Source organism: Piliocolobus tephrosceles, chromosome 8 (assembly GCF_002776525.5).
Source record: "Piliocolobus tephrosceles isolate RC106 chromosome 8, ASM277652v3, whole genome shotgun sequence".
Lineage (NCBI taxonomy): Eukaryota > Metazoa > Chordata > Mammalia > Primates > Cercopithecidae > Piliocolobus > Piliocolobus tephrosceles.
Window position 1 is genome coordinate 32,370,916 of NC_045441.1, and position 26,037 is coordinate 32,396,952.

The window sequence follows — 26,037 nt, forward strand, 5'->3', positions numbered from 1 at the left end:
ACACCCCCCCGACCCCCCAACGCCGGGGCCAGGCACACCGTGAGGGGCCCAGCCACTTCCATACGCCCTCCGGTCGGCGAGCACCTACCACCCACCCCTCGCCACCAAGCTGGGTGCAGAGAAAAGGTCAGGCGCACGGACGGTTCTTACGACCCCAGGCACCAGGCCCAGGGCACAGAGGCCGGGATCTCACGCACGACTGCACGAGGCCGGGACCCTCCCTCCCCTTCCCGTCCACTCCCTTCCCCTCCGCCTCCAGTCCTCTCCCGGTCTCCGCCATCCCGCGTCTGGGCCCCCGCCCCCCAGCGGGGCAGCCAATCGGAGCTGGGATCCCGCCCCGGTCCGCAAAGCCAGTGGCGCCCGGAGGCTGCACGGAGAGCGGTGCCCGCGTCAGGTGAGGCGCGCGCGGGGAACGGGGGTCGCGCGCAGGGGAGCGGGGGTCGCGCGCGGCTTCCACAAAGCGCTTGGGCCTGAGCTTGAAGCCCCAGGCCCGCAGGAGGCCCGGGCCCGCGGCCGCCAGAGCCGGGACGCACCTTGGGCGCCGCCTGCCCCGCCCCGCCCGGGCCCGGAGTGAGGACGCGGTCAGAGGCCCAGCAGCGCTGGTCCCGGCGAGGGGCTTTCTCAACTACACAAAAGACAGTCTGAAAAATTAAGTCCCCATTTCGGTTAAGACTGCCCGTAGTTTCGGTTTTAATGTAGACCCAAGAGGGCAGGCTCGGCGTCCGCGTGCCGGTAGTCCGGCGGCTCCAGGAGCGCGAGCGGCTGGGCCCGGGCGTAGCCACCGCAGGGCCGCGAGCTCGGCCGGGGCCAGCCTGGGATGCCCTGCTGGTCCTGGGGTCTGCTCCGCGGGGGCTAACCCTGAGGCGCCGCGCTAGGTACTTGGCCTCTCCAAGCCCCGCTTTCGTCTTTGGAAACTGGAAACTATCACTTATTTCATAGACGGTGTGAGGGTTACATGACAGTGTTCTGTAAAGTGCACTCTACATACGAAGTGCTCAGAAATATGGCTAATAATGAAGGTATTTATAAACTACTTAAATTATAAAAAGAGTTTGCGACATCAGACTTACAGTTTTGGATACTATTTTTTCCACTTAACGTTCATTATATGATAGGAGTTTACCATCCTATTATACCGCTGTGCGATCTGATCTTGGGCACGTTAACCAACCTCTTGGTGCCTCGATTTTTCTCACCTGTAAAAGTGGGGCTAATCATAATGCTTACTTGGTAGGATAGCCGTGAAGAATAAGTGACTTATCGAACATAAATAGCTTACAATAGGGTTTTCAGCATGGGAAGGATTCGGTAAATGTTAGTTGTCATCATCACCACCTACAAAGCAAGCAATACTGTGTTGAAAGTTTCCATCATTAATGTAATTTCTATGGTGCGATTTCCAAGACGATATTAAAATTATGGAAATAAAGGTATTGGCATATTGCTAATTATTTCCCAAAAGATTGTATTGATAAATATGTTCATCCTTCCCTTAACGGTATGCATTCCAGAAAAACAAACTTAAGTCAAATGTTAAACAAAGTATCAGAAGGGAGATTCTGTAGCCAGGGAGCTAAAAATTACAAAAGGGTCTCTAATTATACTTGACCTTTTTAAGGAATAATTCTCAGTGTGTTTTCCCACATTTCTTTTTTTTTTTTTTTTTTTTTTTTGAGACGGAGTCTCGCTCTGTCGCCCAGGCTGGAGTGCAGTGGCGTGATCTCGGCTCACTACAAGCTCCGCCTCCCGGGTTCACGCCATTCTCCTGCCTCAGCCTCCCGAGTAGCTGGGACTACAGGCGCCCGCCATCTCGCCCGGCTAGTTTTTTGTATTTTCAGTAGAGACGGGGTTTCACCGTGTAGACCAGGATGGTCTCGATCTCCTGACCTCGTGATCCACCCGCCTTGGCCTCCCAAAGTGCTGGGATTACAGGCTTGAGCCACCGTGCCCGGCTCCCACATTTCATATGTAATCTTTACTGTGTTTGTTTGTTTGTTTTGAGACAGAGTCTCGCCCTGTCCCCAGGCTGGAGTACAGTGGCACGATCTTGGCTCACTGTAACCTCCGCCTACTGGGTTCAAGCTATTCTCCTGACCTGAGGTGATCTACCCGCCTTGGCCTCCCAAAGTGCTGGGATTATAACAGGCGTGGCGTGAGCCACTGCGCCCGGCCGATCTTTACTTTTTTATTCTTTGTACCCCCTGCCTATCCAGTTAGCATCTGATTAAAGTCAAAGATTTGCCACTTTGGGCCACATCTGTTAATTTTCATCTTTGTTCTAATTGTATTTAGTTTTTGATCTACACTACTTATTACTCCCAGTCATTTTTTATAGAACTGAAAATCTGGTAAAATACTCAAAATTGCACAGACTTCTATGTAGAGGCGACACTCCACCAGAACCGTGGGCTGACAGGGAATCCCACCGTGCAGGAGCTGCGTGCGTTTTCATTTCTGATTCTCTTTGGCGTATCCAGGACTCTGATGACATGATCATATATATATCAGTAGTTTGTTTTTTGTCATAAATCATATATTTAAGATTTTAGAAATAAGTTGATAGCCATATATTTTGGAATTTGAAAAAGACATTTCATGACTCAGCTTCAAATTAAGCTTTAATCAAATAGTGAAACTTTTCATTAATGGACAGTGTATACCTTTTTGTTTATTTAAAAAAAAAAAAATGTAGTGCCTTTGTGACAGGGGAGCTTAGTTCCTGACAATGTTCTCTTGAGTCTTTTTGTTTGTTTGTTTTTTGAGACAGAGTCTCACTGTATTGCCCAAGCTGGAGTGCAGTGGCGCCATCTTGGCTCACTGCGACTTCTGCCTCCTGGGTTCAAGTGATTCTCGTTCCTCAGCTTCCTGTAGCTGGGATTACAGGAACGCACCACCATGACCAGCTAATTTTAAAATTTTTAGGAGAGACAGGGTTTTGCCTTGTTGGCTAGGTTGGTCTCGAACTCCTACCCTCAAGTAATCCACCCACCTCGGCCTCCCCAACGTGCTAGGATTTACAGGCGTGAGCCACTTCACCCGACCTCTCTTCAGTCTTTGAGCTGTGAGCAACTAGCTACATTACATGAACTGCTAGATCTGCCTTACAGTCAGAAAGGAAGGTCGAACTCTCAGGAACAGTGATATATATATACACACTGATATTTCAAAAGTACAATGCCCCAAATTGATGCACAAAGGAATTAAGGTTATTTGCAACAAAATCACATAGAATAGTAACAAATAAATAGAAGATAAATATGGCCAGGAATTGAGATGAGAGAAAGTATAAGTACAAGAAACTATTGCAGGGAAAAAAAGAATAAAGTATTTCAGTGCTATCCAATAGAATTTTCTGTGATTATGAAAATGTGCTATATTTAATTAATTTACATTCCAATAGCCACTCTGTCTAGTGGCTCCCTTATAGGTCAGTGCAGGCCTATATTTTTGTAGTTGAGTCCCAAATTTGTTTCTAGAAAGGTAAACTTGGTCAGTTACATGGTTCTTGTCATTTGAAAGTAAAACAGACATAGCAACTTCATTCATTCATTCATTCATTGATCCCCCAAATGTTAATGGCCTTGAAGGCAGCAGAACCTTTCCTGATTCTCAGCTATAGGGAAAATTTTCTGTGGGCTTCATTATCAGAGCACCTTGATATGTCATTGCCCTGTGAAAGTCTGTTCAGTTAAGGAATTGGGGCTAGGAGGGATGCAGTCAGTGAAAGTGGCATAATTTGTAATGTTTTTTAGAGTTTTGAATAATTATGCCAACTAACCTTTATAGAAAAGTTTAGATAAATAAGCAAAAAGAAAGTAGTCACTAAAAGTTTCACCACTCAGAGATGTAATTACTGGTAATATTGTGATGTCTGTATTTCCAGACTTGTGTCCCATATAGCTATTATATTTTTCTCGATAGATTCCAAAGTATCCAACTCCCTCCAGGGCAAGAGTTGCTTTTACCTTTACCCTTAGACCTCTGAGGCTAGCAGGTGGCCCCACCTGAGAGGGTCACCCTCTCCCTAATCCTTCCCCATACTTCGGGAACAAGGAGGAAGGTCACAGCTGTAGTTCATTCTGCATGATGAGTAATCCAGACTTTTTCAACTCTGGCATTGTTGACATTTTGGGCTGGATAACTCTTCGTTGTGTGTGTGTAGTGGGGGTAGGAAGGTGTCCTGTGAATCACAGGATGTTTTGAAGCATCTGTGGCCTTTCCCTACTAGATGCCAATGGCACATACCCTTTTGCCCTGAGTACAACAATCAGAAATGTCAGTGAGAACTACTGGGTTAATGAAAATCAGTAATTTATTGCTGACAAAGCTCTAGAGTTTCAGATTCCAATTTGCATGTGGGAGAGAGACTGAAATCAAAAGGGAAACATAATGTAAGCCAAGGAAGCTGTTTAGTCCTGGCTGTGCTATTAATTTACTGTGAGGTTTTGCATCTCTCCCACGTGCAAATTGGAATGTGAAACTCTAGAGCTTTGTCAGCAATAATTTAGTGATTTCCATTAACCCAGTAGTTGTTTTTTGTTTTTTGTTTGTTTGTTTGTTTTTGAGATGGAGTCTTGCTCTGTCACCCAGGCTGGCATGCAGTGGGATGATCTCAGCTCATTGCAACCTCTGCCTCCTGGGTTCAGGCCATTCTCCTGCCTCAGCCTCCTGAGTAGCTGGGACTACAGGTGCGTGCCACCATGTCCAGGTAATTTTTGTATTTTTAGTAGAGATGGGGTTTCACCATGTTGTCCAGGATGGTCTGGATCTCTTGACCTTGTGATCTGTCCTGTGCCCGCCTCGGCCTCCCAAAGTCCCGGGATTACAGGCATAAGCCACCGCACCCAGCCCTTAACCCAGTAGTTCTTACTGACATTTCTGATTGTCATGCTGCGGGGAAAAGTGTATATGCCACTGGCATCTAGTGGGGAAAGGCCAGGGATGCTGCAAAGTCATATACCACCAGGTTTATCAGTTGGGATCCCAACAGTGAAAAGCATAAAAATGAAAGGAATTTTAAGGAGAATTTTTAAAGAAGAGTGGGCAAGATTGGAGGAATCAACAAGTGATGGTGAGGCACACAGGAAACAGCTTCAGTGGGCACCACCCCCACTCTGGTTTGAAGGGGTAGGGAGGAGACCAGAGCTGGGAGGAGGGGGCTAGAGTACTGCTGGAGGAGCCACCCCCATCCAGAGCTGCTGTGGCCATCACAGAATGCAGCCACTGCCAGAGCAGCAGCCTGGGGGATGGGCAGGGGGAGCACAAGTACCCCCAGCCTCTCTCTTTCTGTTCCTTGCCTGCCGATCTTCTCCACTGGCTAAACCCAGGTGGACGCTAAGAGTACAGTCAGCCTGCCTGATGAGGCCATTGGAGGGACCACCAGGGATCACCATCAGCAAGGGATCCAATGTCTTTCTGCCTCTGCAGAATGAAGGTTGGGGGAGCTCTACTTCTTAGGGATATTGTGGGAATAAAAGGAAATAGGCAAAAAATGTTTTTGAAAAACAAAGCACATACTGCACACCCATGGGCCACTGCTGCTTTTAACCCTTGGCTCTGTTTCATGCTATGATGTCGTGTCATTCTCTTTTTAGGTGCTACAGGATTTCTTTAGGTTTTTTTTTGTCCACCCTATTTCAACTCATGTGTGCTGTTTGTTGTGCTAAAACGAATATTTGCTGATGCCTGAGTGAATAGTTGAAATTTTTTTTTTTTTTTTTTGAGACGGAGTCTCGCTCTGTGGCCCAGGCTAGAGTGCAGTGGCCAGATCTCAGCTCACTACAATATAACTCACATTTATACGTAATGATTTTTCTTGTAACTTAGCTATTTCTCTTTGATAAACTCAGAAAACCTCAGACTTTGAAAAGACCTTGAAGTTCTTCACCTGAAATCTGAGAACTTGGAGCACCTTAAAAAATCTGAGGGAAAACAAAACAGTGAAAGAACATGATAGAGTCAGTGTAGAGAATAAAATTATTTATGTAATTAATATTGAGGATGCAGATAACACATTGTGAAATCTTGCTTGTAAAAAATCTTGATCTGCTGAAGATGTTCTCTCTAGAGATCTTTGAAAGCATAATTATTGAGCTTTTAAAATGTTAGGAACAAAAGTTAGACCCACACATGTTTTGGCTATGTGGAAGATTTGTATTCCTTCCCCTGCCCACCCCTCTCCCACCCCTGCACTTGTGAGTTGTGCCTGTGTACGCAGTTCCTGTTGTACTTGGCTGGGCAGAGCTCATCTTTCAACAGTAAGGGAACATAGTTACGACCTGGACCTTCTGGTGGGGGTCAGTGCCCAAAAACATGTATGGGACTCCAGAAAGTTCTGCTCTCAACCCTATTTTGAAATCGAGTTGCACATTGTTCTGCAATTATTTGAGTTAATAAGCAGCTCTTTTCAAACATGATTATGCCCTTCCAAGTTTAAATACACTAGGCTTAATGAAAGTCATTGACTTCATCTCATTTCTCTCCTGTTATATTAAGATCACTTTCAGTAAAAGGTAGAAGCTTTTGAAGTGGTGAGGAGGAGGAACAGAAGGGACATAGAGCAGATGGGGGCTGAAAAAGTGGGGCGGGGAAGAGAGTGGCTTCTCTTTGGCAGAGTACCAAGGAGAAGCCCTATCTGTACAGCACTTTTGTGCCTGGGGCCTTAATGGCTGCAACCTGAGCCTCAACCTAGTTTGCTTGTGGAGCAGAAGAGAAGCTAAAAACCTTCAGTTAACCAAGCCAGACACTAAGAAAGTTAAACCGAAAGAGAACCCCCCAATCCCCCCCAAAAAAAGAATTAAAGTGGGTTAAAGTGATACCATGTTAGCACAGAAAGAGAACATAAGGGTCATCTAAGTTCATCTGCCCCCTCTTCTATTTCAAGGTACAGAAACTAAGGCACAAGAGACCCTGTGCCCTGCTCTTGATCACCTGGTGCCAAGCCAGGTCTAGAACTCTGTTCTCTGGGGTCACAGGCTGGCTCTTCATCTCCTAGAGAGACAATTCATCTCTGTGCACCTGAGTCCATTGTGTTTTGTAGTCAAAGCAAATAAAGGCTCAAACACCAAGACTGTTTTGCAGACCGGCTGCAATAGATATGGGGGGAGGAGAAACCTGCTTTAAATTGCTTCAGGCAAGTTGTTTCTGCAAAAGTGTTGACTTTTTTCTTTCAACTTCCTAGTGAGCCACTACAGCCTGAGCTGTTATTTGTCATTATGCAATAATTCAGGAATTAACTCAAGATTCTTCTTTTTAAATTGTTTATTTAGAGACAGAGTCTTGCTCTGTCGTCCAAGCTGGAGTGCAGTGGCGTGATCACGGCTCACTGCAACATCTGCCTCCCAGGTTCAAGCAATTCTCATGTCTCAGCCTCCCAAATAGCTGGTATTACAGGCTCATGTCACCACCCCCTGCTAATTTTTGTAATTTTAGTAGAGACATGGTTTCACCGTGTTGGCCAGGCTCATCTTGAACTGACCTCAAGTGATCCGCCTGCCTCGGCCTCCCAAAGTGCTGGGATTACAGGCATGAGCCTCCACACACGGCCTATTTATTTATTTTTAAAGTGGCTGCTCTTAGAAAGGCATACCATGTTTCTGGATGGGAAGGCTTATTAATTCACCCCAATTTAATGTATAAATTTGATGCAATCATAGTCACAGTCCCAGTGGAATTTTTTAACTTGGTAAGATGTTCTAAAATTAATATGGAGGTCTAGGCAAGTAAGAATATATAATACTGAACAAGATTAATGAGAGAATTTGAATTACCAGGTATTGAAACACTGTAAAGCCACAATCATGTAAACAGTATGTTATAACCATGGGACTAGAGGTCTGTGGCACAGCAGAAAAAATGAAAAAAAAGAATAACTGTATTCATAAAAATTTAAGTGTGGAGTCACTGGGGGAAAGGATTAAATATTCAATAAATAATGTAGGAACAACTATTTGGAGAAATGTAAATTTACAGCCTTATCTCTTGCCATATACCAAAATACTATTTAGATTTGATTTAAAAATAAAAATGTAAATAAAGAAAAGTTAAGACCAGGCGTGGTGGCTTATGCCTGTAATCCCACCTTTTTGGGAGGCCCAGGTGGGTGGGTCACCTGAGGTCAGGAGTTCCAGACCAGCCTGGCCAACATGGTGGAACCCCATTTCTACTAAAAATATAAAAATTAGCGTGGTGGTGTGGTGGCGGGCGCCTGTAATCCCAGCTACTCAGGAGGCTGAGGTGGGAGAATGGCTTGAACCTGGGAGGCAGAGGTTGCAGTGAGCCAAGATCGCACCATTGCACTCCAGCTTGGGTGACAAGAGTGAAACTGTCTCAAGAAAAAAAAAAAAAGTTAAAAATCTATAAGAAAATAAAAATATATTTAAGTGTTTTGAGAAAATATTTCTCAGCATAATACTAAAAGTTAGAAAACAGAATGTTTCTGTGTTTGACCATTTAAATACTAAACCTTTGACATTTAAATAAAAAAGAAAAATTAAACAAACCAAAACCTTTTTGTTACAGGATTAGGTCTTAGATATTTTAAGATATATTAAAATACAGAATAAAGTTCCTCCTGGATTCTGTTCAGTGTTTAACTAGTCCTGGCCAGATGATGTTTAACTAGTCCTGGCCAGATGATGGGGAGGAAAGGAGAGGGAGCTGTGTGATGGGCAGGCAGAGAGTTGGAAGGTGGAGCCAGATCTTGCTTGGCCTGAGATTGCTGCCTCTCCTGACAGTGCATCTTATTATAAGGGGAAGTTGAAAGCAGAAGGGGAAACAGCACAGAAAGGATCTGTCTGTCCTTTACAGTTATGTGACATTGGCAGGTCCTGCCAGTCACCCAAAGCTCTGTGAACAACGAGTTGGGGTACCCCAACTGCATGTGCTTTAAAAACAGCAGTGTGGCCAGGTGCAGTGGCTCATGCCTGCAGTCTCAGAACTTTGGGAGGCTGAGGCAGGAGGTTCACTTGAACCCAGGAGTTCAAGGTTGCAGTGAGCTGTGATCATGCATGCCACTTCTTTCCAGTCTGGGTTAAAGAACGAAACCCTGACCCTGAAAAATAAAGAAACAGCAATGCCATTTATTCTAGCTGTACACCCCTGATGCCCAGTGTACGAGTTCCAGGTAGGCTTCTTTCTCATGCATATGCATCTGTCCACATCCTTTCGTTTGTTTTCTTTTGTTTTGCTTTCCCCAGATTATGTAGGAAAACAATAAAGTTCATAAGTAATGTTTTGTAGACCACTTTTGTAGGAAAATTTTCCTTTAAGATCTCATTAGAATGGAAAAGCAAGTAGCCTGCCACCGAGTGCCTGTGCCAGCACAGTTATACCGTGGAGTGCCCGGATAAAGCAGCATTGAACGCACTGCAGTCTCCTAAGTTCGGAAAAGAAAGCTCATTAGCATCTACAGTGAAGACATTCCTGTTCTTCACAGCTTTAATGATCACCGTTCCTATTGGGTTATATTTCACAACTAAATCTTACATATTTGAAGGCACCCTTGGGATGTCCAATAGGGACAGATATTTTTATGCTGCTATTGTTGCAGTGGTCGGCGGCCATGTGGTGCTGGCCCTCTTTATGTATGTGGCCTGGAATGAAGACTCACAACAGTGGTGTGAAGGCAAACAGGATTAAAGTGAACATCACCTTCTGATAGCATTAAATTCATTTTTTAAAATGATATATGCTGGAGGGGGGACATCTGATTTGAATAAAGTTGAAAGAACATGTTAAAGTCAGTCTTAAGGAGTCACGTTTGAGTAGTGTAAATTTTGATCCTCCTAATATGTTGGTTTGTATATTCAGTTTTAACTATTTAAATCTCATTTGCAAATGAGAATTTGGAAAAGTTAAATTAGTTATAAATACATATGTTAATTACAAAAAAAAAAGAAAGAAAAAGCAAGTAGTAGTGAGATTTCTTCAAGGTCAAAGGACTTAGGGCAGTTTCTTCTGAATGTAGTTTGGGGGCTGGAGACAGAAATAGGAAGCAGTAGAATTGCTAGGTCAGATTGGAATTTTAAGAGTTATTGCTACACTGCCTTCCACAGAGATGCTACCCACTTTTAGTCCCCCTATAATGTCAGAGTGTATTCCTGACCACACTTTAACCAACACACTCTGGCAAACATTTTGATCTGTCAGTCAGCTAGGCCTTCTTGCTATAATCATAATTTACATTCTGTGATCATGACTGAGGGTATCATTCTGTCTGTTATAAAAGTTACCTGAATTTCCTTGTCTGGAAACCATAGATCAATTTAGAGCTGGAGCAGACCTTAGAGATGAAGTCCAGCCATTCAGCCTACAGCCTATAACCTGTTTGACTGTCATAGTTGCTTGGGTAGTTCAGGACTGACAGGACTGGACACCAGGTCTCCTGTTTAGCATGGAAGCTCTCTGGGTGAATGTAAGACAGGACCTGTCGAGGCCTCTGGCACAGCCTGGGGTTTGGGTCTAGAACCAGGAAGTCTGGAAACTGCAGGGCAGTGCTGTAGTGCCTTGGCTGTGAGGCAGGGTGCTTTACCCTCCCTGAACTCCAGGCACTTCATCTGTAAAATGGAATTAATACTACTTTTTGTTGTTGTTGTTGTTGTTTGTCAGGGTTCTGAGGATTAGGGTTAATGTGTATGAACTAGCTGACCCAGAGAGGTTCACATCTGTTCTCATCCTCCTCACATTTGGGTGTTCTGTTATGTGACTCTGTCACTCATGTGCAACCTCCAAGGGAGACTTGAACGAAAGTTCTTAAAAACAGAAGTAAAGCACAGTAGGGTGTTGGGGAGGGCATCTCTGTGGGGCCTCCAGGTAGCCAGGGGAGGGCGAGCAGAGTGTGCTTTCTGGGGACCCTCTGTTGCTGTGTCTTCAGGCATCCGCCACTTAGTGCTGGTGCTCCCACCCCACCCACCGCCTGCGGGTCAGCTCTCAGTGTCTTAGTTATCCTTCTGAGATTTTTTTTTTTTTTTTTTTTAATGAGACAGGGTCTCTCATCTGGGTATAAAATAGTTTGGGGGGAAAAAAAGAGATAGGGTCTCTCTCATCCTGTGAGTGACAGAGGTGACGTGTGACATGTCAGTGACTCATGTCACTATCACTTTAGGCTAGAGTGCAGTGGCATGATCATAGCTCACTGCAGCCTCAAATTCCTGGGCTCAAGCAATCCTCCTGCCTCAGCCTCCCAAGTAGCTAGGACTATAGGCGTATGCCATGATGCCTGGCTACTTTTTAAAGTAAAGACAGGGTCTCGCCATGTTGCCCAAGCTGGTCTTGGACTCCTGGGCTCGAGTGATCCTGCCACCTCAGCCTCCCACAGTGCTGGGATTACAGGCATGAGCTACTGTGCCTGGCCTTTCTGAGATATTTCATGTATAAAAAGACATCACACCTACATAGCCTCCCCAGGATCTGAGAAGAAAGTCCACTTTCTTTGTCACATTCTGCTTTTTGGAGTTTTTCTTCTAGTAGGTTCCCTTTTTCAGATTTTTTTTCAGGAGATGTAAAAAGGCTCCAGACTGCAAAAGGAAAGACATCATGTGTGCTGGCCAGGTTGGGTCATGAGACCCGTTCTCAAAGCAGGAAGGAGCAATGGTAAGAGAGAAGGGAGGGGAGTTGCCGAAAGCAGGCTATTTTCTTTTTTTTTTCCTTTGAGACAGAGTCTTACTCTGTTGCCCAGGCTGGAAGTGCAGTGGCTCGATCTTGGCTCACTGCAGCCTCCGCCTCCCAGGTTCAAGCAATTCTTCTGCCTCAGCCTCCCGAGTAGGTGGGATTACAGGCATACGCCACCACGCCTGGCTAAGTTTTTGTATTTTTAGTGGAGACAGGGTTTCACCATGTTGGCCAGGCTGGCCTGGAACTCCTGACCTCAGATGATCTGCCTTCCTTGTCCTCCCAAAGTGCTGGGATTACAGGCACAGTGAGCACAGTGTCCAGCCCAAAAAGCAGGCTATTTTCAACACAAAGCCCACACGATCACCCACGCATCTTTCCCCAGGTAATCTTAAGGTTGCCAAGGTTTGGTTTTGTTTGTTTTGGAATGGGAGTGCTTATTTCACTGTCATTCATGGTTCTCATCCCTGTGCTTAACCAAAGAGAATAAGATCAAATGCTGTGCTGGGTCCAAGGGCAGGGGTTGCCACAGCCTTCCCTTTTGAGAGGCCCTCTGCCCTCTGCAAGCTAGAAGTGGTCATCGGCATTGGCTTCCTGGACTGCCTATGCAGGTGGAGGGGCTGGAGAGGCATCTGTAGTGCATTTTTCATCACCTCTGGTTATCCATTTGCCTGCCCTTGCCTGCCCAGTTTTAGTTAAAATACAGTGGCAATTCTAGTAGCTCTAACACAAGTGAGGGGAAAAGTTAATCTTTACAGGCCTCTGTTCTACTGACATTCCAGTGTTTCTCCAGGTGTGGCTCCTGACTGTCTGTGTGCATTTACCTGGATGCTTGGTGAAAATGCAGATTCGTGGCCTCCCCTCCACTCTTGGCCTTCCAAATCAGAATCTGAGAGTGAAACCCAGAAATACATATTTTCAACAAGAATCCTAGGGGTACATTGAAGTTGAGGACCCCTGTTAAGCCGTGCTGTTGCTGTCTTTCTTTTCCTTCACTCTGTGGTCTCCCCTCATCTCCTCTTGTCACCCCTCCTTCCTGCTCACCTGTTTGCCCCCTCTTTCCTTTGTCTTAGTGCTGAGGGTCCAGAGTGGCTTCTTGAACTGTTCTTTGAACATATTAAATTGCAGTCCTCTGGAAACTCAGCTAAGAAGAAAAGAAAAGTGTGTATTTCTTATTGCCTTGCTTGTCCCCATTTAAAAAGCCAGATAAAAAGCTGTCCTCTTCAAGCACCAGTTTTGGGAAGTGCATCCTTCCCATGGAGGCATCCCAATTGCAGCTGCTCTTCCAATGTAGGAGATGGACCTGGGCTTGGAAATGCCCTTCTCTAAGGATGTCAATCCCAGGGAAGTCAGCTGTCACCAGGCCAGAATAGACACTGGCCTGGATATCCTTGCTGGAAGGCACAGGTGGTGAAGGCATTTGGGGAAGATGAGACCGATGGGACAGGAAGCAGTGGGGGAGCGTGGGGTGGCAAAGGGGAGTGTTTGCATGGAGTTTGGGCAGGTGCCACCAGGGACCTGAACTTCTGCTTTTGTCTTTACAGTGACCGAAGGAAGAGACCAAGATGAATACAGAGGTGAGTTCTTTACAAAGACCAGTTTAAGGGATGCTTTTCTTACTGTGTCCTTCATTTCTCCTTTGCAGGGTCTCCATTCCCTTTCAGAAACATCAGCACAAACTTGAGAACACTTCCCCTCTAGTCTACTGATGTACACGTGGTTCTGAGTGACGCAGGAAGAACTAGGCCCCTCTCTGAGTTCTTATCTGTGTCTGTCTGGCTTCATTCGAACTTACCCACTGCAGCTAATCTTGAAACAACACTCCTAGCTCTGGCTAGTAGTGGGGCATGGAGGTTGCTGGGCCCAGATCCCTGCTTTGTGTTATTCTGGAAACACTTTCTCTGCATTGTCTCCTTGGTGCTCTCACTTCCAGTTCTTTGATGCGTGGAGATGTCTAGCTCCTCATCCCTTTGTTTTTTCCTTTTGTTTTATCCATCAGCCCCTTCCTCTGTTCACTCCCTTCCAAGTGGAGCCTAGACCTTGGGGTTCATCACTTCAACCACTGCTGTGCTGATGCCCACTATGCTTTTCCCACTTGTCCTGTCCATCCACACGGCAAACACAGAGCCCGTCCCCACAAGAGGGGGGGTCTTTGGTGAGTGGCACAGCCTTGTGCTGTTTGCAGCTGGCAGATGTCTCAGCGTCCTTATCTGGTGCTCAGCACCACCCACCAGGCCCGTCACTCTAGGCAGCTCCTTGCCAGTGTCCTGAACCCCCAGCTCCAGGTTTCATCCCTCTCCCTAAGCTCTGTCCTCCTCGAAGGTCCCCCTCACTCTTAGCATCAGGATCCCTTTTCATTTTACAGAGGAAAATGTAAACATTCCATCTGACATCATCTCCCTCCATTCCTGCCTCTCCATTAGTCCTATTCCTCCTGTCACAGTGCAAGGGATGCTTGTCAGTGAGAGAGTTCCAGGTTGTGAACACCAGAAAGCCTGAGTTAATGTGCCTTTTTCCTGAAGTCCAGGTGAAGGGCAGGCTTCAGGGCTGGTCGATCCTGCGGCTCAGTGACCTCCTCAGGGATCCAGGAGCTTTTCACCTCTCTGCTCTCCATCCAGCTGTTGGTTGCATCCTAGGGCAGGTGCCCACGTGGCAGCAGGATGGCTGCAGTGGCAGTTGGGGCCACACATGTTTGCATTCCCTTTCATCAGCACGAAGAAGTGGCTTCCGGCCACTCCTTCAGGGGAGTGGGAGCCTTTTTTTGAAGCCCCATCAAATGCCACCTTTGGTCTTATTGGCCAGAATCAGGTCCTGGACCATAGTGTGTCTGAGGAGCAGGGATTTTGTGTTTGGCTTCAACTACTCAGGCCCATCCTGGAGCAGCTTCCCCCATGCCCCAGGACTGGGTATGGAAAGGAGAAAGGGGTATGTATCCCTCTCTGGTATGAGACATTCCTGGTCCATTTTCATGCTGCTATAAAGAACTGCTATAAATCATGCTATATAAACCGCCCCCGTGATTCAGTTACTTCCACTTGGCTCCTCCCTTGACATACGGGGATTATGGGGATTACAATTCAAGACGAGATTTGGGTGGGGACACAAAGCATAACCATATCACCTGGTGATGGTGTACCCTTCTCCTGCTCTGAAACTGCACATTCCTGCCTGCTCAGACCTTGTGCCGGCTCCTCAGTTATCTCCTTTGCCATCTGCATCATTAACCTAATTCCCACTACCTCTTCCTCATCAATATTTCAAAATGCTTTCTTCAGAACAAAACAACACCTCACATCTTGTCAAGTGACTGTTATCCTATCTTTCTCATCCCCTGCAAGGCAGGCTTCTCGAAAAAGATACCTGCAGTTAATTTCTCCATTTTCTCTTCCCTGGGTCATTCTCAGCCTGTTGCAGTCTGGTTTCTTTTCCCATATTATGTACTGAAATGAGTCTTGTCAGGGTCAATGATGATCTCTGCAAATTTTATAAAAATTTATCTTGTAATAATGTAGATACATGTTCATATCACAAAACTCAGACTACAGAATGGAAAATAGCCAAAAGTAAGTCTCCCTATTATTATATTATCTCGACCAGCCCTGCTCCGCTTGGGGCTGACTTCTGGTAACCACTTTCTTGTGCCTTTGACCTCCTTATCTGAAGGCCCCTGTGGCTCACCCTGTGGCTTGCTCTAATTCTTAGGATCTTTTAAGTTCTAAAGAAACAATAGAAGCTTTGCATTAATATTAAGCTTATACACCCTGGTCCAGGAGCAGTTCCATCAGTCATCAGTGATCTCTTCTGTCCTCTTTGATGGCTTTTCCTCTTAACCTTGTAAGAACATTCCTAGACTTGGGTCCTCCTTTGCTGTTCCTTACACACACACACAACACACACACACACATATATCTATATCTATCTATCTATCTATCTATCTATCTATCTATCTATCTATATATATATATATATTTTTTTTTTTTTTTTTTTGATATAGAGCCTCACTCAGTCACCCAGCCTGGAGTACAGTGGCGTGATCTCTGCTCACTGCAACCTCTGCCTCCCGGGTTCATGCGATTCTCCCACTTCCGCCTACCGAGTAGCTGGGATTACAGGAGCACCACCATGCCTGGGTAATTTTTGTATTTTTAGTAGAGATGGGGTTTCACTATGTTGGCCAGGCTGGTCTTAAACTCCTGACCTCGAGTGATCCTCCCGTCTCAGCCTCCCAAAGTGCTGGGATTACAGGCATGAACCACTGTGCCTGGCTGTTCCTTACACATCTGTCCCTCAGTGTCAGACCGCCTTCTCCCTTCTCTTTTCTGTCCACTCCCACTGCAGTCTGACTGTGTTCTCACTGCTCTACTTCTCAGGGGAAGGTACCAGTGAGCCCCACATGACCAAATTTGGCAGAAACTTTTTGCGTAAGCATTTGACACTATTCACCACACTTTTCTTGAAATGTCCCCTTGATACCCCAGGGTTTCTTCCTGTTTCTCAGACAACTTCTCAGAGTCTCTCTTAGGCTCCTCTTCTCCCTACTCCTTGGGAGTCTGTTTCCCAGCGCCCTGCCTGCTGCCCTGGGAGCTCATCTGCTCCCACAGCTTTTCTTGTCAGTTGTGTGTTTGGGAAAGTCCCAGATGGATCTGTTCACACAGGTACCTCCTCAGCTCTGGACATGTACGTCCAGCAGCCTGTCACTCATCTCAGTCAGAGCTGCCACAGGGACCCCAAGCCTATAACTCAGGCTGGACTTGCTGCTTTCACTTGCCCCAAATCTGCTCCTCCTTGAAGGGCCATCCATCGGCCCGGTGCTCCAGTCCCCTCACTGTTCCCACACGCCAGCAGCCAGTGACCAAGGCTGTAAATCCTGTTACTGCCTTGATGTAGTCACCAAAATTTATGTGACACCACACTGTGCCAGACTCTAGACCTGGCTTGATGGCTGTAATGGTAAAAATGTAAGTGTGGTACTCATGCTCATGGAACTTACCACTAATTGGGACCACCATAACTTTCCAGTCTGTCCCTTCCTTACCCTACTTCCTGCCTCCTCATCACTTCCTCACTAATTCTTTTCTTCTCCTTTACTTTCCTCACTCTCCTCTAGGCCATTCCCTCTCCCTTTTGGAAGGCAGGGGGAAGAGACCTCAGGCACAGGGATGGTCTACACGCCCAGTTCCTGACACATTGCCTCTGTTGCGCTGTGCAAGGCTCTGCTCTCAGACTTACTTATTTTTTATTCCTTTTTTCTCCATCCCCATTCTCACTCTGCCAGAGACAACTATTCTAATGAATTAAGTGTTTTTCCTTTTTTATTTATGTATGTTCATGAAAAATTTTGTTTTTGTGCAAATACCTTCTAAATTTATATACAGTAAGCTGGGCGCCGTGGCTTATGCCTATAATCCCAGCACTTTGGAAGGCTGAGGCAGGCGGATCACCTGAGGTCAGGAGTTTGAGACTAGCCTGGCCAACATGGCAAAACCCCATCTCTACTAAAAATACAAAAATTAGTCAGGCGTGGTGGCACATGCCTGTAATCCCAGTTACTCGGGAGGCTGAGGCAGGAGAATCACTTGAACCCAGGAGGCAGAGGTTGCAGTGAGCCAAGATCGTGCCATTGCACTCCAGCCTGGGCTACAGAGCGAGACTGCCTCAGAAAACAAACAAACAAACAAACAAAAACATTTATATGCAGTAAAATTGCCTCTTTTTATTGGTGTACAGGTTTACCTGTTAAAACACATGCATAACCATCATCCCAGGATGTCAGGATGCAGAGCCTCACCCCAAAACATCCCCTTCTGTTGCCCCTTTATAGCCACAACCTCCCCTTGCTACTGACCCCTGGCAACATATATCACCTCCTGTGCGATATACTTTTATTTTTTCCTGAAACAGTGTTACCCTTGTCGCCCAGGCTAGAATGCAGTGGTGCGATCTCAGCTCACTGCAACCTCCGCCTCCCGTTTCAAGCAATTCTCCAGCCTCAGCCTCCTGAGTAGCTGGGATTACAGGAGTGGGCCACCACACCAGCTAATTTTTGTTTTTTCAGTAGAGACAGAGTTTTGCCATGTTGGCCAGGCTGGTCTTGAACTCCTGACCTCAAGTGACCTACCTGTCTCGACCTCCCAAAGTGCTGGGATTACAGGCGTGAGCCACGGTGCCCAGCCTGATATACTTTTAATGTACATAATTGCATTTTATATCATTTATATCTCATTCTTCATTTTTCTGCATGTTCAACATACATAGTTAATCTGCTACACAGCAACCCAGAAGTCAATTGCTCTAAGTCACAGAGGGTTAAGGGGCATAATGGAGATCTAAGCCCCAATGTTTTTGACCCATTAATGCCTTTGTTCTTGTCTGTATCCAGCTAATCCCGTCCATCCAGTTCAAATGTCCTTTGTACTGCACAGTTTTCTCAGAGTCCTCTCTCGAGAAGTCATACCTCCCTCTTATGAATTTATATTGCGCTTTATGTATCTTTTCTTTTATTACCTTCCCCTCCTGCTTTGACTGTAGCTGTCGGGGTTCCTCGCTCATCTTAGCATCCCCATGGCATCTGGCTTGATGCATCATGCATAGCTTATCTTCACTAAATGTCTGTTGACTAAATGATAGGATGATTCAGAGACTGTTAAGTAATCTAATGCAATCCACAGCTTGGGAGGGTCAGTGAAAATGTAGAGGAAAGAAATCATATGACAGAAATTTTCAAGCAAAACTTGTTGTGGCCTGAAGACTGGCTGGAGGGAGAAAGCACAGAAGGACCATCCGCCACAGTTAGCCTTTGATCTCAGGATGTTTGTTAAATGCAGGAATCACTCCAAGCATTTAAAACTGGGTGTGGCCGGGCGCGGTGGCTCAAGCCTGTAATCCCAGCACTTTGGGAGGCCGAGATGGGCGGATCACGAGGTCAGGAGATGGAGACCATCCTGGCTAACACGGTGAAATCCCATCTCTACTAAAAAAATACAAAAACTAGCCGGGCGAGGTAGCGGGCGCCTGTAGTCCCAGCTACTCCGGGAGGCTGAGGCAGGAGAATGGTGTGAACCCGGGAGGCGGAGCTTGCAGTGAGCTGAGATCCGGCCACTGCACTCCAGCCTGGGGGACAGAGCGAGATCCGTCTCAAAAAAAAAAAAAAAAACTGGGTGTTGGCCGAGCGTGGTGGCTCACGCCTGTAATCCCAGCACTTTGGGAGGCCAAGGCAGGCGGATCATGAGGTCAGGAGATCGAGACCATCCTGGCTAACATGGTGAAACCCTGTCTCTACTAAAAAATACAAAAAAAATTAGCCGGGCGTGGTGCAGGCACCTGTAGTCCCAGCTACTCAGGAGGCTGAGGCAGGAGAATGGCATGAACCTGGGAAGTGGAGTTTGCAGTGAGCCAAGATTGCACCACTGCACTCCAGCCTGGGCGACAGAGCAAGACTCCATCTCAAAAAAAAAAAAAAAAAAACTGGGTGCTGCCAGGATTCCTAGAGCTACTGGCTTTTGCCCACAGGTTCAGAGGACAGCCCGTCAGGAAGGGTGGATAATTGGAGTTTAGCACAGAGCATGAAGATCCAGGGTGCAGTGGGACAACCAGGTTGAAATGTCTTGGGAACGCGGCTTGGAAGAGAGGATGGCCCACAGCTCAGGATGCTTGTGGTCTTTGACATAGAGGTGGTCATGGAAACCCTGAGAATGAGGGACCCCCATACTCTGGGGATATGGGGGAGAGAGAAGAATAGAGGGATGAGGATTGAGCTTTGGGAAATATATACCTCTTGGGCAAAATGAAGAAAGAAAGTGAAATGTGAAAAGAAAACCTTGGTGGCATGAGGTGAGAGAAGAAAGGAAGGAGTGAGTTTGAAGAAGGTCCAGGTAAGGGTTGTCCATGTCTGAAGTCCAGGAGCATGTGGCTGAGAAGCCCTTGAATGTGGTGACGAGAAGGTCTTGGATGACCCATGGTGAAGCAGGGAGGCATGGGAGTGAAAACCAATTGCAGCAGGGCCAGGAGGGGTGAGAGGAGTCAGGAGCACTTGGGGTCATTGGATGGGGCAGGGCAGGGACAGGGGCAGCAGAGGATGCTGAGCACTGTAGAGGGAGCCCGAGGAAGGGAGGTAGGAGTGAGCCAAGGCGCTGTACACTGCAGAGTTCTCAACTTCTTGGAGCAACCCTCTGATATTTATGTCTGTTTTCAGTGGTTGTTTATATTTTAGATAATGACTACATTTGTGCGATTCTAAACTTTAAAGAAGAAGAAAAGGGAAAAAGATTTTCTATGAGAAGCCCTCTTCCCTCCTATCCCTGTTTCCCAGCCACTCTGTTTTTCGTGTTCCCAGCAAGAGCTTGTCGCCAGTTTCAGCATTACAGGTTTCTGGGCTGTTCTTTCAAAGAGATCCTAAACATATACAGTATGTTTTCTCTTTGGCTGCCACCCCTCCTGTTACTACACAGACTGTAGCATACAGTGCACACTAGCCTGTCCTTTGCTGCTTTCACCTGATAATCTATCCTGGAGACCAGTCCCTTTCAATACATAAAGGGCTTCCTTGTTCTTTTTTTTTTTTATATAGCCGTGTAATACTCTATTTCACAAGTCTATCGTAACTTTCATAGCCAGTCTGTTATAATGACATATAGACTGTTTCCATCTTTTGCTTGTTATAAGCAAGGCTGCAGTAAGCCTAAGTCACTTGACTTGTGTAGCTCTGTAGGACACATTCTTACAATTGGATTTACCAGAGCAAAGGGCATTTGCATTTTAATTTGTAGTAAGTATTTCCAAGTTGCTCTCCATAAATTAGGTTTTTCTCTCCCTCCTGCAACATATGAACATGCCTGTTTTCCCAGGCCAACCAATGAGTTGTCAAACTTCTTTTTAATTCTTGCAAATAGTGGATGAAAATGACTAGCTTGTTCTGTCTGACTGCCTAGACTCTCCTTCCACCTTTTCAGCACCTGCCCTCATGCCTCACACCTTGAAGTTTTTCTACAGTGATTTTACATTTTTCTTCTACCCTCTTTATCTCAAAAAAATTTTTTTTCTAAGTTGGCAGAGCACATTCCTAACTTTCTGTGAACTCCATTTTTGTGTCTGGAGTGCCAAACACCAGCTTCTCTGAGTCCAAGGGTGGGGGCGCAAGTTCATTCTGTGACTGTGATTTGGACCTGAGTGAGTGTTTTAGTCACTTTGCTGTGCTTATGTGTCATTTTCTGCTGTCTCAAAACTGCTCCTCTTCTTCATTCCTTAAATACCACCTCTATGGGGCTGTTTGTAGTGGCATCTTCCCAAAGGTTCAGGATAGCAGGGCACAGCAGACAACTGAAAATGGAAATGTAGGTGTCCTGGTTTCTAGAAGTCCATTGCTCCCTCCTTTTCTGGGCATTTCTCACTGGCTCCCTTCTCTGCAGATTTCAGCCTTTTGCTAACCTGCACGCACTTTCCCCTTTCCTCTGCCTCCTATTGGTTTCTAGCCCCAAAGTTTTAGTTGCTACTACAGAGTGGTCTAGCCATCTCTGATTTGCAGTTTCCCTTCAGAACGCACCTTCAAGATCCCTCACGTAAAATGAAGAGGCTCACATTAAAAGGCCTAACAACTGATTTTTCTCAAAAATAAAGCTCTTTCCCTAAGAGGAGCTTGACTATTAAGATACCAGTGTTTTCCCTCATATCTTTTTTTTTTTTTTTTTCGAGATGAAGTGTTGCTCTGTCACCCAGGCTGGAGTGCAGTAGCGCAATCTTGGCTCACCGCAACCCCTGCCTCCCCGGTTTAAGCGATTCTCCTGCCTCAGGCTACCAAGTAGCTGGGGTTACAGGTGCCTGCCACCACCATACCTGGCTAATTTTCTGTATTTTTAGCAGAGGCAGGGTTTCACTATGTTGGTCAGGCAAGTCTGGAACTCCTGACCTCAAGTGATCCACCCACCTCAGCCTCCTGGAGTGCTGGGTTTACAGACCTGAGCCCCTGCACCTGGCCTTTCACCCATATCTTGTCCCTGTGTGTCAGTTTTGCAAGGCAATAATATTGAAACCAAATCCTAAAGCAGTTTATAATTTAGACTGACACACTGTGCAAGCCAGGTTTTGTATGCAAGTTTGTGTGTATCATTAACTAATGAAATCTTAAAAAGCAGTTTGGCTTATTTATAGATAATAGAGCTGTTTCTTAACCTTGTGGCTTTTTTTTAAGCTGGTAGAAGCATATCCTGGTTATTATCTGGAATGTAGTAATTTGGTAACCTTAAGAATGCTATAAATATTTAACCTGATAAGGGGATTGCTAGTCTTCTTTTCTTGATTGAAAGGGAAACAGATATTAATATTTTATCATGAATATGTGTTTTGACTATACAGATTTCTCCAGAGGCTGTCTTACTGCTTTTTGGTAATTAGAAATTATGGGAAAAAAAAAAAGAAGAAAAAAGCTAGACTTGTAACCCAAAAAGGACTTACTTGGTGAAATTGTCAATTGTCAGTTGGGCACTGTGGCCACTCCTTACCGTACTCTTCCCTGACTTCCAGAAGAGAGGCCAGGAACTAGGTCTCCCAGAGTCCCCTTTTATGTGTGAAGTCCGCTTGTTAGAAGCACTCCCAGGAAACTTGCAAGGCTGAATAAAGAGAGGCAGTTACTCATAGGAGACAGTTCCAGTCAGATGTGTGAGCCAAGGCTGGTGTACGGATTAGCAGCAGTGGGCAGTCAGGCTCTGTGAATCACTCTTCCCAAGCTGCAGGCTGAAAGAGGCTGAGATCCTTTCCAGACATCTTGGCTTCTGGGCAAGCTCTGGAGAATCTCTTGCTTCAATATTGAATTATATAGCAACAGTACAAGGTCTAGGAGAAAAGAAATGGAAGTGGACTGTTGTCAGGTTATTTATAGTATATGTGGAATAGCACATAATATTACTTTAAAGTAGACTGTGGTAGTAAAATATATAATATAAAACCCTTAACTTCTGAAAAAGAGTTACAGCTAATAGCCAATAAATGGGATAAAATGGAATCATAATAAATATTCTAATTAATCCAAAATAAGGCAGGAAAAGAGGGGGAAAAGAACAGATTGAACAAATAGCAAGATTTCTATAGAATTTGGATGGAAACCCAACCATATCAATAATCACAATGTAAATTGTCTAAACATTTCAACTAAAAGGCAGAGATTGTTAAATTGTGTAAAAAAAAAAAAAAAGTAAGACCTAACTGTATGCTGCCTACAAGGAACTAACTATAGATATGAAAACACATATAGATTAAATGTGAAAGGTTGGGGAAAAAATGTATTATGCTAACACTGATCAATAGAAATTGGGAATGGTTTGTTAATATCAGACAAAATAAATTATAGGGCAAAAAATATTACCAGGAATAAAAATGGTCATTTTAGAAAGATAAAGGGGTCAATTAATAAAAAAGACATAACCATCCTAAACATGCATATATCTAATAACAGAGTTTTGAAATATGTGGGTCAAAACTGATAGAACTGAAAGAAGAAATACACAGTTACATACAATTATATTCAGAGATTTCAATACCCTCAATAATTGCTAGAGCAAGGAGAGAGAAAATGAGGAAGGATACGGAAGAACTAAACAATACAATCAACCAACTTGATCTAACAGACTTATAGAACACTTCACCCAACAATAGTAGAATACAAATTCTTTTCACATGTGCTCAGAACATTAACCAAGATAGACCACATCAAGGATCATCAAATCTCTCAATAAATCTAAAAGGATTGAAATCATTTAAAGAATGTTCTCTAACCACAGTGGGATTAAATGAGAAATCAATAATAGGAAAACATTTGGCAAATCCCCAAACATTTGGAAGAAATCCTGGAAGAAGACAAGAGCCGTGGGCATAGGAAGAGGGGCAGAGTCAGTGGGAAATGGTGACAACTGGGTACAAAGGTGAAGAAAAGGGGCAAATCTGAGATGACATTCATGTTTCTATGCTCCAAGGCATCCAAGAAGTGAGTTTAAGGAATGCATACAGATAATTTTTTTTTTTTTTTTTTTTTTTTTTTTTGAGATAGTTTCTCTCTTTATCCCCCAGGCTTGGGTTACTGCAATCTCTGCCTCCCAGGTTCAAGCACTTCTCCTGCCTCAGCATCCCAAGTAGCTGGGATTACAGGCACCTGCCACCACGTCCTGCTAATTTTTGTATTTTTAGTAGAGACGAGGTTTCTCCATGTTGGCCAGGCTGATCTCTAACTCCTGACCTCAAGTGATCCACCTGCCTCGGCCTCCCAAAGTGCTGGGATTACAGGCGTGAGCCACCACACCCAGTGCATGGAGATAATTTTTATCAGTTTTTATTATACTGAGTTGCTGTATAACTTAAAAGTCGGTTTGATTTTTCACTGTAATACTGTTCACATACAGACTCCAGCAGTGCATTTAAATAATATTTAAGATACCACAGTTTCTTAAATGTGGAACTCAGAAGGCTGTAGTGAAGAGTAAAAGCCTGTGGTTCCCACGCTGAGTAAGGTGACCAATCATGGTTTGCCCATTTGCCTCCTCTGCCAGCATCTGATGAAGAAGCTGTGCCCTCTGAATGACTCCCAGCAGTATCAGATTCACATGTCTACTGGAGGAGGGACCCAGGGAGGGCAGAAGTACCAGGCCATGGGCTGGGTCTGGCTTAATGAGGAAAGCTCCCTCATTATTGGAGATAGGGCAGTAGAAGTGGAGAGCCAAATTGGGGGAACACTTTCTGTGGGTGCTCGGAAGGTTTTCAACCTAAAGACATGGTGGAGCACCTTCAGGAACAGGTTTTGGCGGGACTGACTTCTCTCCAAGCCACCATTTCGGGGACTGTCTCATCCCATCCTGGCTTCCTGTGTGTTCTGGGCTGGCTTCCGTCTTGCTCATCGGGACCCTGCCGGCTCCTTTATTTTGCTGTTTTCTGCTCAATGGCTTCAGTGTTTTCAAACTCCACCTTGGTCCCTTGTGTTTCAGCCCAAGAGGAAGTTTGGCGTGGTGGTGGTTGGTGTTGGCAGAGCCGGCTCCGTGCGGATGAGGGACTTGCGGAATCCACACCCTTCCTCAGCATTCCTGAACCTGATTGGCTTTGTGTCCAGGTGGCTCACACTCTCTTTGTGCTTCACAATTTGTGGAAAGCCCAGTGAGGCAGATTAGCTGCAGGACATGGAGATTTTTCAGACCCAGGGCAGGGAGAGCCATCTCCTGACCGAGAATTGTGTTTAGGGTCAGCCCCACGAGATCTCAGGTTGGGATGGGTCTGGGAACTGAAGCTTGCCGGGCCTGCAGCTGGGATGCACAGTAGGTTGGCCTGGGGAGACTGGAAGACAGAGGCAGGAGGGTGAGCTCAAGGCTGACAGAGAAGGGGCACAGCCAACATATGTATGGGGCTTTGGCCTGAAAGGCTTTCGGTGTGCACCAGGGAATCCTGACATAGTCATCATGACAGCCGTCCTAGGTGGTTCTGGGCTCTACATGTGATATTTCCTTCTAGGTAGCGTTATCAACCCCCCAGTTTACAGATAAGGAGGCTGAACCACGGAAAGGTTAAGTAATCTGCCTGAGGTCACACAGCTGGAAAGTCTAAGAACTGAAGTTGAGCAGAAGTCTGTTTCCAAAGCCCATCTTTTAAACACCATGTGTTCTTTTCCCATTGGTAATTTTGAGCCTCACTTTTTTTTTTTTTTTTTTTTGAGACAGGGTCTCACTCTGTCACCCAACCTGCAGTGCAATGGTGCAATCACAGCTCACTGCAGTCTTGACCTTCTGGGCTCAAGTGATCCTCCTGCCTCAGCCTCCTGAGTAGCTGGGACTACAGACACACACCACCATGCCTGACTAATTTTTTTTTTTTTTTTTTGTAGAGACAGTTTCTCCCTATGTTGCCTAGACTGGTCTCAAACTCCTGGGGTCAAGTGTTCCTCCTGCCTCAGCCTCCCAAAGTCCTGAGATTACAGGCATGAGCCACCACACCCAGCCTCCCGCTTTTCTTTAAGGATTCATTTATCTCCAGTCAGAATCAAACTTACCACCTTGTTTCTTTTTCCCTGCCCCATGCTGAGCTCTTCCGCTCACCCCTATACACACGTACACACACACACACACACCACTCACCATGTATAACATCATTTGTCAATATTAATCGTGAACTAGATACAGGCATCAGACTAATCCTGTGTAACATCATTTATCCATTTTAATTGTGGGCTAGGTGCAGGCACTGGGCTGGGCCTGGAGACATGGCAGTGAACAAGTTAGGCAACTCTTTTTCTAGTGCTTTGGAGACATCAGATAAATATTTACACAAAGCGTAAGTAATGATTGTGATGGTCCATGCAGAAGTTTTTTCATGTTTTCGTTCATGGGGCCATCCTCTTCCTGCCTGTCTCAGAACGTGGCCCCACTTTTAAGGATTTAAAATGGGCTTTGGGGCACCAGGGAG

General features: G+C 45.5%; 1 protein-coding gene across 5 annotated transcripts in view; it reads left to right on the forward strand.

Annotated features, from left to right (window-relative positions):
* The first annotated feature begins 266 nt into the window (after positions 1 to 266).
* Positions 267 to 26,037, forward strand: part of BLVRA (biliverdin reductase A) — a 44,245-nt gene continuing 18,474 nt past the window's right edge. The window contains exons 1-4 of one of the 5 annotated variants that reach the window (XM_023226416.1): positions 4,670 to 4,708; positions 9,026 to 9,124; positions 13,155 to 13,187; positions 24,573 to 24,694. In XM_023226416.1, coding sequence (XP_023082184.1) covers positions 13,176 to 13,187; positions 24,573 to 24,694 — 134 coding nt within the window. In that variant the 5' untranslated portion in view covers positions 4,670 to 4,708; positions 9,026 to 9,124; positions 13,155 to 13,175. Of the gene's footprint in view, positions 395 to 4,626; positions 4,709 to 9,025; positions 9,125 to 11,514; positions 11,593 to 13,154; positions 13,188 to 24,572; positions 24,695 to 26,037 lie in introns of those variants that run through there. The other 4 variants (XM_023226414.1, XM_023226415.1, XM_023226413.1 and 1 more) reach the window with 4 other exon arrangements.